The sequence below is a fragment of the Gavialis gangeticus genome, unplaced genomic scaffold (assembly GCF_001723915.1).
Source record: "Gavialis gangeticus isolate Ggan-Ray unplaced genomic scaffold, GavGan_comp1, whole genome shotgun sequence".
NCBI classification, from domain to species: Eukaryota; Metazoa; Chordata; order Crocodylia; family Gavialidae; genus Gavialis; species Gavialis gangeticus.
In genome coordinates this window covers 110,810,147-110,824,668 of record NW_017728992.1, presented here as the reverse complement: position 1 = coordinate 110,824,668, position 14,522 = coordinate 110,810,147, and the positions used below count along the sequence as shown (strand labels likewise).

Here is a 14,522-nt window from a genome sequence, read left to right as displayed (position 1 = left end):
CACAGCTGCACAGATACAACACCCCAGACTTTTTTTTTTTTTTTTTTTACTTTCCTTAATTATTTTTAAAGCCAGAAGGAAATTGAAGCTAGAAACGTTGACTCCAACTGCATAGACTTTGAAAGAAACTTTGCAATCTTAATGCCACAAATAAGCTCTGGTTCAAAGAGACATCCCCCACCATAACCCAGCATGATGTCTGTAGGCTTCCTTGTCAAAGAGCTGAGAGATGATTGGGAGGAACAGCAATGACACACTAGTTAGCCAAGCTAGTTAGGATCTTGCGATTTAGTCACACAGACTATGCTAGCTACTGTACCAGCTAAATTCCCTTATGGAAGGTCAAAGCACTAGAACACATGGGATGCCTATTTAAAGGAACTGGGCCTACAATTCTACCACTTAGGAGATTACAAATAGCTAGCTTTCTAGCCATTAAAATTGCATAAGCAAGCTTTGGAGAAGGGATCAGAACTCCCAGGAGCTGTGTACCCTCTTGCTTATTTTTTCTGGCCCTATGAATCTTGCTTGCCACACTGCACAATGGCCTAGCTTCAAAGGGAGAGGGGCCTTGTGTAGACCCTGTAGGTAAAGACACTCTTACAGTGGCACATTGGTGCTGGAATCCCTTTGGGTTGAGGAGACTCAGTCTAGGACCAGCTCTCCCATTTCCTGGGCAAATACTTTAACAACTAGAATATTATTAAGAAACATTTGGACACCTATCTTGCTGGGATCCTTTGACCCTCACTGATCTTCTGAGGTCCCTTCCAGCCCTAATGTCTATGAAATCTTTGAAATTATGTAAAAGGTTGACAACCACCACCACTGCTCACATTTTTGAATGAAAGCATCCACTGTGTTTTGTGCTGGACTCAAGGTTGGTGGAATGGACCACTTTGGAGTGGAGGTCTGTGAACCCCAAATGGTTTTATGCATGCTATAGGCCGTGAGACACTGAACACAACTAAGGCCCAACTAATGGCAGTAGTAGTGCAGTCTGGGTACACCCAGGGGGGTGTGCCCTGTCCTCTAAAGACAGTGGTGGGGGTCAGGCAGGGTGCTGATGGAGGGGCTGGCTACTAGAGCAGTTCCCTCTCCTCTCTACAGAGCCAGGCTGAGACCAAGTGCTTAACTATATACAATTTATTACTATAATAAATACTTAAGATAAAACATGAAATATCTACAATAAAGCTTGGCATGTGACACTACATATAATATCCCGCAATTCACATAAACCATATAACTTACAACATATATAATAATTAACACATTAAACAAGATAGTTAAGGTTACAGCACAATAAACACATACAGGAAATCAACTTATATAACCCAAATAAGTTAATAATAATATTTCTCAGACCCACCAACTAACAATACAAATATACATATTAACACATTAAGAACACATGAACCATATAAACTTCCTTAAGGAATACCCATAGCTACATAGACCTTGACACAACAACAATCACCCAAAATAGGGAGTGCACTCAGCACCTCCCCAAGGGGTTTCCTTGGAGTCCCTCCCCTTTAGGGCCCTGGGATGTGGACACACCCCTCCGGCAATGGAGGGTGGAGGTGGCAGACCCTCCTGTCCCATGCCTGCCATGCTTGCAGGGCCCGCTTCCCCAGCAACTCACGCTTCCTCTCTGAAGCAGCCAAGGCTCGTCCCCTGGAGGCCGATCCCGTGACAGCTTCTCTCCAGCGGTGCTTCTGGCAATCCTCGGTGGCCTACCACCCCATACTGGGCAGCCCAGGGCTCTCTCTCGCAGGAGCCCAACCCTTACAGGCTCCGGTTCCCTGGTCTCACACAGCGGGTACTCCTTTTCCCAGGCCCTGCTCTTGGCACCAGGGCTTTTTAGTTAAAGGCGGAGCCACACTGCGGGGTTCTGGTCAGTTGGCCTAGGGTCGGGGCTAACTTGAGCAGCCGCGAGCTGCTCCCAGGCAGATTCTCTGTGTGCTGACCTGCACACCGGTTGAGGCCTGAGCAGCCATGAGCTGGTCCCAGGGCAGATTCTCCATGTGCCAATCTGCACACCGACTGCCCAGATGCTTGCCAGGTTTGCAGGCTCAAGCCACCTCAAGCAGCAACTACAGCCTGATCCCTGTGGGCTGATTCGCGCATCACTGAAGCTCAAACAGGGTCCCAAGTACAGCTGTCTCCAGAGCTCCTCTCTCCTTGCTGTCCCTTGTCATCTCTCTCCAGCATGCTGAGCACGCTCTCCTTTTATACTCTTCAGGGGCTCCACCCCCAAAGTTCTCTGGACCTGGCTGGCACAGTTCTGATTCAGGTCCAGCTGCTCCTTGCCCCCTCCCTTTGGAAAAAGGCAGGGCATTGGTTCCCTTGTGCTACCGCCAGATTGGTGGGTGGGCTTCACCAATCAAACAACAGACCGTCGAGCCTGGGACTCAACCCAAGCCCTGAAAAGGTAAGCCTGCTATAGTAGAATTTAGGTGGTCTAGTAATTTTACTGGCAAAATCTTAAGTGCTTATAGCTTCTTGGACTATAAACAGACAAGATTTTGGAACGCCATTCTATTAGGCTTAGGCACCTAAATTCTGTCCTTATTACACTTTAAAAATAATTTAGAAAAGCATTTTAGTGCTTAATTTGGCCCTGCCATCTTCAAATACATGTACATACTACTTACAATATTCTAAATATAGTGAACTGAAAACTATCAGTCAAGAAAGAAAAGATTTTTCCTTAGAAAAAATTAGATCCTTTGCAGGGATGACAGCCTCCTTATTTAACAAACACTGCTTCAACAAATTGGGTGCAGTGACTCTTACAACTTGAAAATCTTGGGGAGTAATAAAAGAAAGATGAAGTTTCTAGGTTACAAGAAGTAGCACAAATTATATCTGCATGCTAGACCATGAGGGAACAGAAATGGCTTGGGGATGGGCAATATGCAAGTGTGGATGACTAAGAAAGGCAAGGCAAGTATGATTTAGAGTGACATGTCAAAAATCACTAGAGGTATTTTAAAAAAATTTGGAAAGCACATAATATTCACTTAAAGAAATATTTTGAAGTATGAATATCTGTGGCCTTTTCAGACTTCAGTAATGAGTGTTGCTAAGTACCAGAAAGCTTAAATGACATTGGCAGGGGGTGAGGGTGCTCCTCACTTGTAGGATCAGGCCCTAAATAAACAGGATGATCTGACAACAGCAATCAGTAATGCAGATATATTAAAAAAGCTAAATAATCCAAGTGTTCCAGATGGCATAAGCTAGAGCTTGCTCAAAATGCAATCTGAATAGCAAAGGATGCCCAGGGAGCTCTAATTTAAGATCTCTTGTATTAAAGCAAGCTTTACTGCATTTTCTATAAAATACCAGTTTGGCCTCAGGGAAATCCTTTAGGGAAAAGGCATTTCCAACAGAGCCTCAATTAAAAAAAGTTTTAAAAAATTTAACCCAGCAGGATGATAAAATGTCTTTTTTTAAAGCAGTTAAATATCTGTAAATTAGAACTCTCAGTAGAACGCCTAGAAAGGAGAGCAGAACTAAAAGCATAAATCTATGGGTTTGTTACCACAGCATAAATCTGGAACCACTCCATCAATTCACTGCTGAGGCACTATATTTTCCACGGAAGAGTTTCTTACTATAAAATCCTCTATTTTAAAGTGGCACCAAAACACCTTGCTTCACCTCCCATCGCTATCCTAGCAGGTAGGTAAAGTGAAATACATTTCAAGGCAAAAAGGGGAATCTGAGCATCTCTTTGAAGCCAAATAGTAGCAGACAGTCTCTCTTATTCCTTTACTGGAACATAATTTCCTTTCATTATTAATACAAGTCACCACCTATGCAAAGCAAGTAGGTAAATGTTATTTACCTAGCATAGATAAGGGCAGTAAAGATCAACCTCATATTGTCCTAGTTGCTGTATAGATATATAACAAGGTAATCCCTTGTTAAGTGCCCAACAGCTTAACAAGATACAGGCCCTTTATATTTAACTTGTTCATTAATACAGGCTTTGATTGCCTCCAATATCCTCTGCAACTGCATGCAGTCCACCTGAACCACTAATTCATTCTTATGGGTAGTGAACGTATCTTGTAACCAGTCTGCTAAGTACCTTGCACACTGAAAGTGCTACAGGAACAGCAATACTGACCAGATATTCTTGCTTAGGCAGCAGCCCATACAAATTCCAGCTGTGCCCCTCTCCACAGCGTAATGTTTAACACAGTGATTCACTCTCTATAATATACTGGGCGACAGAAGCAGCTCTTTCATTCAGCCCTGGCAGACGAAGCAGATCATCCTCAGCATCTGGAATGTTATCAAACACTCTTGCCTCCCAGGCCAACAGGGTTAACAGATGTCCCAAACTCAGAGACCAAGCTTCAGTGTGACTGTGCTTGTTACCAGCATCACAGTTGCTTGAATTAACACCCAGCTCATTTTAGTTTGTACCTGTTCATATTACTTCTTATATTACCACTAGTGTAAGAAAATTTCACATCCTCATGGTTTCGGAAGATAGCAATTATTTTTTCTTGATAGTTTAATATACATTGGATGAAGCTGAGATCAAAAACATTACCATTTTCACAGTGTATATTATGCCCTAGAACCATAATTACCATCAGTCTCATTTTACCTAATTATTTCCTCTTACAGCATCCATATTATTTCTCTTTGGCTAAACAGGAGTGTTTTATAAACAGAATAAAATTGTATACGTTCTGTATAATCTGCTACAATCCCAAACCTTTCATTGCCAATTACAAACATATTACATTAGAATGCCAAGTCATTTAAGTGCTCAGAGTGGATATACTCAAATTAACAGATCCACAATTCTGTTTAAATATGACTTCTGGGATATATCTGGTTCTATAGGAGACCTGTATTCTCCCTAAGGCAAATTACCTTTGAAGTTATGTCAGTAATTAACAGCTACTTTAATATTTATGAAAAACAATCTGCAATTTTGTGCATGGGAAATTTGCATAAATATGATGTGGAGGGACACACACAAGCATTTCATTCTGCCTCATTCATGGCCAATGCTACCATGAATCACACTACCTGCAGAATTTCTTCTGTTAAATCCATAACAAACAGCTAAAAGAAGAAATCAATATTACTGACATATGCCACCAAGGAGAAAAAAAAAAAAAAATCAGGAAGCTTAAATTGTAAAAATATCACTGAACTCATTGACAGCTTTTCAACTCACTAAATCAATCAATCGCCAATGGTTCCACCCTTTCCCCCTTCACTTGGTTTTTAAAAAGAAAGGAATTAGTGCTCCTGCATGCTTCCCCTCAGCTGTGTTAACATGCATAAGTCTACCAAAACTGTGTGCTGATTTTGCTAGCAGGACACTATTTTCTGCTATTTTAATTTGAGACAGAACTAAATCTAATCCTTGATCTCAGAGGTAATTTAAGCCTTCTGCATCACTCGGTGCCCCTTGTCTACATGTCCTTACTTTTCTCAGTTATTTGCCAAAATCTTAAAATTTTGTTTCTTAAGTTTGCAACTTGCCCACAAGGGTAGAACCTCATTGAATAATCCAGTTAGCAGAACTGGGAGCTTTTATATAACTAAAACGATCAATGTGCATCCCTGGCACTGCACAGTCTAGAATGGGTTGCTCAGATTAGTTATGTGTGCTCTATATATACTGAAGATGAGAGTGGCACCTAGCAAGATGCTGGTCAATGCTTGGGTATTCTTACTTAATATTTTATCACAGTTATGGCCAAGCAGCAGCTTCTGAGGAATTAAAATGTGGCTCCCAAAAGAAAGAAGTAGTTTAACATATTTTCTCTCTGTTCCTTCTATTTTTGATTTTTTTCTGGTCTTTAGTATGATTTATTCTAAGAATGTGAGGATAAAAAGTGACTTAATAAAATATTACCAGTATTTGTGTTGGACTGCTGCACACAAATTGCTGACTCTGGGGCATGTGTATGTGCATCTTGAAAGCTATGTCTTGTAGCCCTCAGTTATGTTAAAATTTGGATTTCTGGCCAGAAGGGGTAGGAAGTTTGGCCACAGCTGCGATAGGCAAAAGGCACCTCAGTGTTTGACTCTTATATTGGCCATTTCTCAAAAAAACCTCACTTCTGTACCACATTATAGAACATCATTTAACATCCCTGGAGTTATACATAATGAATCTCCTGAGTATGTGTATGATGATTAGGACCTAACATAACAAATGTTAAAACCCACTTTTTCCCCCCCTCAACAAATTTTCAACTCTTTTTCATTAGGTATTAATGAAAATATGTGTATGCATGACTTGTAAATTCAGACTATTTTTTTAAAGCAGTCCAAAATAAATTACAAAGGCGCTGAGGAGGGATTTGTTAGGGGGGAAATACTGCTTCTAGTAAAATCTTTAATTGGGGAGTCGGACCAGGAGACTTGAATTCAAGCAGCTGGTCCAAAACAAATGTTATAGTTTAAAGTAGTAAATCATAGCAAAACAAGTAATATGCTGAAGTATCAGGATTGCACACTAAGTAATTTAGCAGAGACTGACAGATCTTTTCTCTTCTCTGGGTCATGTGAAAGTCAGAGGATGGTAACACAATTCAACAGTAGTTCATAAACATTCAGATTGTTCAGTATTTAAGATAGCAAGGCCCTTGGGCCCTCTTCTTCCACTGCATCTAAGCTACAATGATATAATCGTCATCAAGCCTTTCAGTCCAGGTTCCAGAACAGCAGCTGTCATTACTCTTAGAGCCCTTGCTGGTTCCCTACGTTGAGCAGTCACTGCTTTTACAAGGTGATATAAAATTAAACCCTCCTCTCATTCTTGCGGATGGGTTTTCCATGTCAACACCGATTGAACCACGTTTTCTGCTAGACATGTCAGTGTGTTTTTAAGCCTTCCTAGAGGCACTGGGTGTTGGCTACAGTTAAGGCTGGGGACTTCAACTGGGGTGTGCCAATTCTCCTGTTAGGAGCAAATCCAGAGGTTCCTGGTGAGAGGGTCCTGCCCCTCCGCTCAGTGGCCAGGAAGGGATTTTACCCCATGGTCAGATCGGTATGGAGTGTGGAGGTTTTTGCCTTCCTCTGTAGAGGGGGGTTGTGGCCCTCTACCTGGGACCTCTTGAGCATGTATTGACAACAGTTTATAGAAGCTGGACATTGGCTGCCATGATTTCCCTGCTGTATGGGATGGGATGGGATAGCTGGATGGGATGGGATGGTTTGGATAGGCAGTGGGGTTGAACTAGATGACCTTTAGAGGTTTCATCCAGCCCCGCTTCCCTATGACTCCTGGATACATTGGCAAAATGAAAAGAAAAAATCTAGCACTGTCAGGGCACATGCCATCCCTATTCTGCAGAGGAAAGTCTTACATCTTCATTCCACCACATACCCTGAGCACAAAATTCAAAGTCCTTTAACTTTAAAATAAATTTTACTGTGACTACATTTTATTATGCTGTCTCAGTATACACACATCTTCTGTATGGGAGTGCTGGAAGGAGCATAAATCAATCTTTAGCTACTATATAAAACAGACAACTGAAGAGCTACATGTATAATGAAAGCAGAGATGTTTTTACTGCAATTACCAACTGCTCTTTATGAACAAGAAGGAGGGTGATGAGAAGATTTTGGTGTGGAAGGAAAGAAGGGAGAGAAAAATAGCAGAAATGTGTTTTTATGAGTTTAATTCCTGCCAATTTGAGTCTCTAGGCACTCTCCAGGTGTTACTGAATGCTACATCCAAATTTCACTATACAACTGGACAAAAACAATTTCTGAATAGAAATGATTAATTCAGAGGACACCTTACACTGTATTATGTGCCATAATCTACACAGATAAAAACAACGTATTCTTCCTTTTCAATAAGAGACCAGGGGTTTTTTTCCTCAAGAAGCCTCAGACAGCACACTGGTTCTGTGTGAATAGTCATGGACAAACAGTTAATTCTGCCCTGGTTATTTTTCCTGTCATAGATGTGCTTATTTTTAGCTATCATGTGATCCGGTATTTTCCAGCACCGGTTTAGTCATCCTACTCTCTGAGAACACTTCAAAGCAAAAAACATAACAGGCTTCAGACTGAGGAATCTTCTGCAATTTAGCTTAATAGAATTAGTTATTTAGATACTAAACTGTTCTTTATTCATACATTTCTGAAATTCCCCATTCGGCCTCCAACACTGCGATCTATTGAGATTTGTACATATATTCAGAAATACTTGCATCCAACATTAAGCAGAAGCCCTAGAAGCCTCATTAGAATATCCAGTCAGGTGAAGCTTTCTATAGGAGAATTAGAAATCCTGCAAACACAGCCCCAAAATTTTAATCCCTTGCAATAATTTTGACCCTACCCCTACAGATAGTTTACAATGGCTGTGGGGTAAAGCAGAGGTTATTAGAGAACAACTAAATGCTCATAGCAATACTGAGCTGGCAGATGGCACTATAACAGTAATGGATGCTCCTGGCTGAAAGCCCATAATGGTGACTGTGCTTATGGTACCACTCCTTACATAGAAAAACCTATACATTTGTTCCCCTAATAGTCTGGAATATTTACCCAAATCCAAGACAACTTTGAATATAAAACGACTCACCAATAATGAGATTCTATACATGGGAAAATATTTATGCAGGCACGGGGGGACAAAGAGTTGTGGGGGGGAGGCAGGACGCAGGTTCCCTTTGTTACCTTGCACTTCTTCAGCTGTGAGCCCCCTCTCCTATCTAGCAATCCATTCCAACCCAGGGCAGGCAGCTGCTCAGCTCCAGCTTCAGTCCTGAGCCCAGGACAAAACCAGAGCTAAGCTGACACTTGTCCCGGGTCAGTACTCGAATCCAAGATGAGGCTTTTTTATCTCCGTGCAGTTGGGGACGGTGGGGGGGGGTGAAAACCTCATCTTGGATTTGAGTAAATATGGTATGTGGCAAACTGGGGCTCTAGAGTACTGTTACTTTAAGGAGTCTGAAAGATGCAATTATCAAACTTCCTCCACCACCCCTAACATATTGGTTCTATAGCAAATCGGCTCTGCCTCCCAAGGCAGAGACAAGGCAATCTGAGGTAGCACAGAAGATTAGTCCCAAAGACTATTTATGTTGCAATTTCTGAGCTGTATTACCTGTGACCTGCATTGACACTTCAGAGTGATCACTCTCCGAAGCAGTAAGAAAAAAATTCTTGAAACACTTCTAATGAAACCACACAAAATTAATACATGTTTTCATAGTCCTCTTAATGCTTAATTTTTTTATTTATTTTTTACAAATAAATGTAGGTTTTAAATGAAGGATAGGGACCAAACCTAGCATTTGTACAAATTTGGATAAACAGAAACAGTAAACAAATGCTAAGTGACATGGGGCTGCAAGCATTTGGCATCAGATTAAGATACTGAAAATATTTTTAAGTTACTACAGCTACCTCATAGGGATAATTTTGAAGGTAGCCTTTAGGGATTTAGATATTTAAATTTTGATATGGAGAGTAAGAGCTAAATCTTTTTTAATTTCTAAAAATGCATATCATATAACTAGGAAAGAGTTATAAATTAGTCTGGAATATTAGTATTACTATAGCTTTATTCTCTGCCATATAAATAGTCTGCACATATATTATACACATGTGGACTTATAGTTAAGTATATTCACATTTATTTTGGGATTATTTTACTACGTTAACATAGATTTAGAAGGAAACAAAAGTTTAAAAAAAAAAAAAGAAATAAAAGTTAGTGTCTATCTGCATACCCGTTTTTTACATTCTAAATCATAACATTCCAGAAGGTACCTTCTATCCTGCATCCAGAGAAGAGTTCTTGTGTACTTATCTATGTTCTCGTACTACCTGTAAGTCTAATTTGCACTACTATTACCTGAATATGGGACATGCAAAGAATTTCAGATGCCTGCTATAAAATTAAAATAAGTTTTGCATGTATGGTAGTTACTGTCACTTGTAAAGACAGTTAATCTTGTAAATGCTGTTTTTGCTGGTACACATATTAAAGACATAATTTCTAATAAAACAGTTGAAGGTTTGATCAATGAAACCTTTGCACATCTGGAATAGGTTTGATTCTATAGAAGAACAAGAGAAGATTAATTGTATAGTTCTGCATTTTGTTAAAAACCTCATATTAATAACTTCAAAGCTATTTCTAAACTCTTAGAACAGCCTATGACTTTTCCAAAATATACCTTTTGCACTGAAATTTTTCATGCTTAGTTTTAGACTAAAACTGAATTTTGCTTTGCAAATTCTGCAATTTTTTCAAGCACTCAATTTATCAGCATGAAGATACTTATTACTGCACTAGGGTTTTTAACTTTGATAAATAAAACGATTTGGGTGTTAAAGTTCAGACTTGGCACTGAAGCAGGAAAGTCCTCATTAGAAAAACATGCATTTTCCTAAATCTGAAAATAAAACATATCATCAAGAAATGCAGTCCTAAATGTACATGTATAGCGCTCAGAATTATCTTAACTACGCTCACTTTGAAGTCAATGGGAATTTTACCATCAACTTTAATGGGAATTAAGTTAAACTAATGCTGATTGCATTTGAAAACCTGTCGTAAAATTCTTTGAATGCCGTTGAAAAAAGTAGATCCATGCATATTCCCACAAGCAGAGTTGCATCTTCAAGTCAATCTGAATATTATCTTAATCAAAGTAGTAATTTAACTGCACAAACATCCTGAACACGCCTACATCAAAAGAAAAGGACACAGCAAGACAAAAGGACTCAGCAGCTCTTGTAATCAAGAGAAAAGGACCCAGCAGCTTTTGTAGTCAATTTGCTAGGCCCTCGTATCTGCAATTTTAACCCCAAAATATGCAAAAAAAGTTAGGTGAACAAGCAATTTAGGAATTGACCATTCAAAAAAAAAGTGCTGACACTGATTTTACTGTACGTCAATTCTTTCCTTTTGTGCTAATGAAATTGTAGAGAGAGATAAACGTGACCTTTTTAAAAATCATGAAATATGTTTTTGAGCATTTCTGTAATTGTGGTACTAGAAATGTTCTAGGAACCTCAAGGGTGCCCAAGAAATTCAGTTACATTTTCCACAACAACTGTAATTTTGCCACACATACTGCACGTGGAGTAAACAACTACAAACAGCTTAATCCTATTAATCTTACTCTTACAGCAGTTCAATTAAATCAATAAAATATTCACATGAGTAAGTCAGATAGGATTTAATCCTACTTGAATAACATGGCAATTTAAACTTGTTATGGGGATCACAATACATTTCCTTTATTTTCACTGCATTTAAGAGCTGTGCATTAATATATATGTATATACAGTACATGCATATTAAAGATGTGTATATGCATAATCTGATTTTTTAGGATTACTGGCTTGATTTATAGAAAGTTCCTGCATACTTACCAACTTGCTTCCTAATCCCCTTACACAGTTTTATTCAGATAAAAGGTCAAAACAGAGCAATTGCACGAGACCTACCCCTACACGTGCTCTATTGTTAAATGCGAGCATACACATCGAATAGGAGACTTTATTCCTTTAGAAAGTGCAGTTTGCCTGGTTGGCATGCTCATTCTCTGATACAGGTTTGGGTTGAACCATGCTAAGGAAGGAACACTTAAAGCAGCCAGGCCCCAAATGAACACTGAGAGATCACACATGCGCGCGCGCACACATCGCCCCCCCCACACCCCTATTTAATTGTGTATATATATACACATTTGTATTAGTGCATAGATCTTCCCCAATTTTCATTGCCTTTAAAATGTATTATGATCCATTTAGCAACTGTAAATTGTCATAAACAACTAGGACTAAATCCTACCTGTATTAGTCATGTGAATACTATTTTATAGGTTATAAGAACTTCATGTTATTGTTAACTGCCATGGGAAAAAAACAGGAAAAAGCATGTCTGGATTTTATAGGCTGCCTGAACATTGCTTTGAAGCTGGTTGGGAAGGACATCTGATCACACCTGAAAACTAGGAATTCAAATTGGGATTAAAGCCAAAAATGCAGCATTTTCTTCCTCAGGGTGGGGAAGGGTGGTATTTTAAAGCAGTCTCTGCTGCCCTTCTCTTCTTAGTTAAATCAAAGTGATAAAAAGTGGCATTTATTTTTGTGACCATGTTGTCTACGGATAGGATGGAATCTGAGCTTTGATGCTTATTCCTATTGTAGACAGATGCCAAGTAGTAATAAACATCAATGATAGTTTGAAAGTTATAACACATTACTTATATGTTGCCCACTCAGAAGATTACTGAGTTTGAATGATCAGCACATTTAAAAATAAAAATCAATTTATTTTCTGCTTTTTGGCTAGCACTTAGGACCTGGAAGTGTTCCAGTTATCATAAAACCAGGCTATGTTAGCAATTTCCTGTAAGAATGAGTGGAAGGTGGAAGGGGGGGAGCGCTCTCTATTTAATAAATTCTTAGGTAGTTTATCTTACGCAGTAGCAAGAGAGTCCACAGACCATCACCTCACCATTTGGTACCATTGGGCTTTATTATGGGAAATTCCATAGTCTGGAAAGATAATGCATCAGACCAAAGAAACTAACCAAATTAATACCCATCAAAAATCAATTTATGTAATCTAGGAGGCCAAAGCCAGGGTAGCGCAAAATGCCAACATAAAAAGGGTGGTTTGGACTCGTTACAACAACATTAATGGACTCATTTATATGAGCTATGGATAGCTTATCTCAATATTATGCCATCACCACTAAGGAAACTGAATTCTCCAAAATATACAATACCTGCAGTGGGTGAGTTTGCATGGTGAGATTTTTTTGGCAAGTTAAAGATCTGTTCACCAGGATCTGGAGGGGGAAGAGCATCTTGGCCTTGTCGAGCCTCCACAGGATCATACTCTTTCCCATCATAGTTGGCATCGAAGAACTTCTTAAACCACTGGATAAAATCTAAGTTGTCTTGGAAACGTCCTTTAACCAGTTTCTCTACTGGAATTACCTGTAGATACAATGGTAAAAAATTCCAGTAATATTTCATTGCCAGGACATACACTTGCCTCTGCCTAACCACACAAGAAGACTGTGTTAACTACACCTTCAACCCAACGTCTACTGAAACAGTAACTTCAGAAGCTACGATGGGAGTTCCAACTAGACCATATTTGTGTTAGAATGAGTAACACTGAGATTTTAACCTTATAATTTTTTCCTTCCATACACACTATATATAGAACAGTTTGTTTACATGCGAGAGTTTGGGAAACTGTCTGAAGTCTTAACATGCCAAACCAGAGTCTGTGAGAAACTCATTTGTGTCGTTATTTGAAAATTCTTTACCAAAATGAGACATTCAATAAAAATGATTAGGTGCCAATACTGCAGTATAATGACAGGGTTTGATACTGCTCCATGGCAGACCAGAAATTAGTTGCCATTCCCAGAGTCTGTGGGCAGATAACGGTTATAAAGGGAATGCCACCTTGGCTTGCTTAACATTTCATACTGTCGATTAAAGGGTCAAGCTGAGTGGATCAGAAGTGAATTCCATCTTCATTTGGAAAAAAAAAAAAGAGTGGTCACAGCTTTGAAAGAGGGATGGAAATAACAAGGCTGAAACCAAATGCACAGTATTTTAAAGATTTAAGAAAGTCTGTAGGACAGGGTTCATGTGACATTTCATACATTAGCCCCTTGATCTTTTCCACTTATATTTTAATGCTGTAGTGACATACTACAACTCTTTTTTTTCGTAGAGAAATTAGAAGAGTAAACCTCATTAGGATCTTCAACACTTCACTGATAGAATCTATTTTAAAAAGAAACACCTGCAGTGCTTGGGGAATAATGACATGTTTGAATTGCAGCATCCTAGAACAGAAAGGTGCATTCAACAGTTGGTGCAAGAACAATTCAGAACAGATATTAAAAATGAGGTCAGGAAGCTTTTTCCAGACAAATTTAAAATATGGATATTTTACATGTACAGAACATAAAGCATGATTGTGTACTTTGAACTTAAATCACTTTAATTCAGTTTTAGTTTCTTCTTTTGCTACTACTTATAAAACTTAAATTTCATAACCTTCTAGATAACAAAGACCATTCAGTAATTCCAGCATCAAGGTCATACCTTACAGTTGAACTAGAGTGTATTTCTTTAGAAAGATCTCCAACCTTGTCTTAAAGTATTCTAACAATGCTACATCCATAGTACACAATTCCAATGGTTTACTATTTACAGCTCTTCATAACTGACTTGTAATAGTATTTATTCCTGTGGTAGATACAGACTATTCATCAGTTTTCTGGACAGGAAATTCTTGGCATCAGACAGTTAAATTCACTACCCATGACACCGAGTTTTTCCCTCACAACACAACTATCCTAGCGTTGATTCACAACTATACATTACAGTCCAGTAGACAGTATTTTACCATAAGGCCCCATACCTAAACCAGTGCTTCCCAAACTTTTCCTCAGCATGACCCCATTTCCTCAGCATGGCCCTTCGCTCCCAACCCACAGCCCCCCACCCACCAA

At 39.2% G+C, this 14,522-nt stretch overlaps 1 protein-coding gene across 3 annotated transcripts in view; it reads right to left on the bottom strand.

Annotated features, from left to right (window-relative positions):
• MAPRE2 (microtubule associated protein RP/EB family member 2) overlaps nt 1–14,522 on the bottom strand; it is a 122,196-nt gene that overhangs the window by 20,703 nt on the left and 86,971 nt on the right. For all 3 annotated transcript variants that reach the window (XM_019526910.1, XM_019526919.1, XM_019526928.1), the window contains one exon: nt 12,768–12,981. In XM_019526910.1, the coding sequence (XP_019382455.1) occupies nt 12,768–12,981 (214 nt within the window). The remainder of the gene's footprint in view (nt 1–12,767; nt 12,982–14,522) is intronic.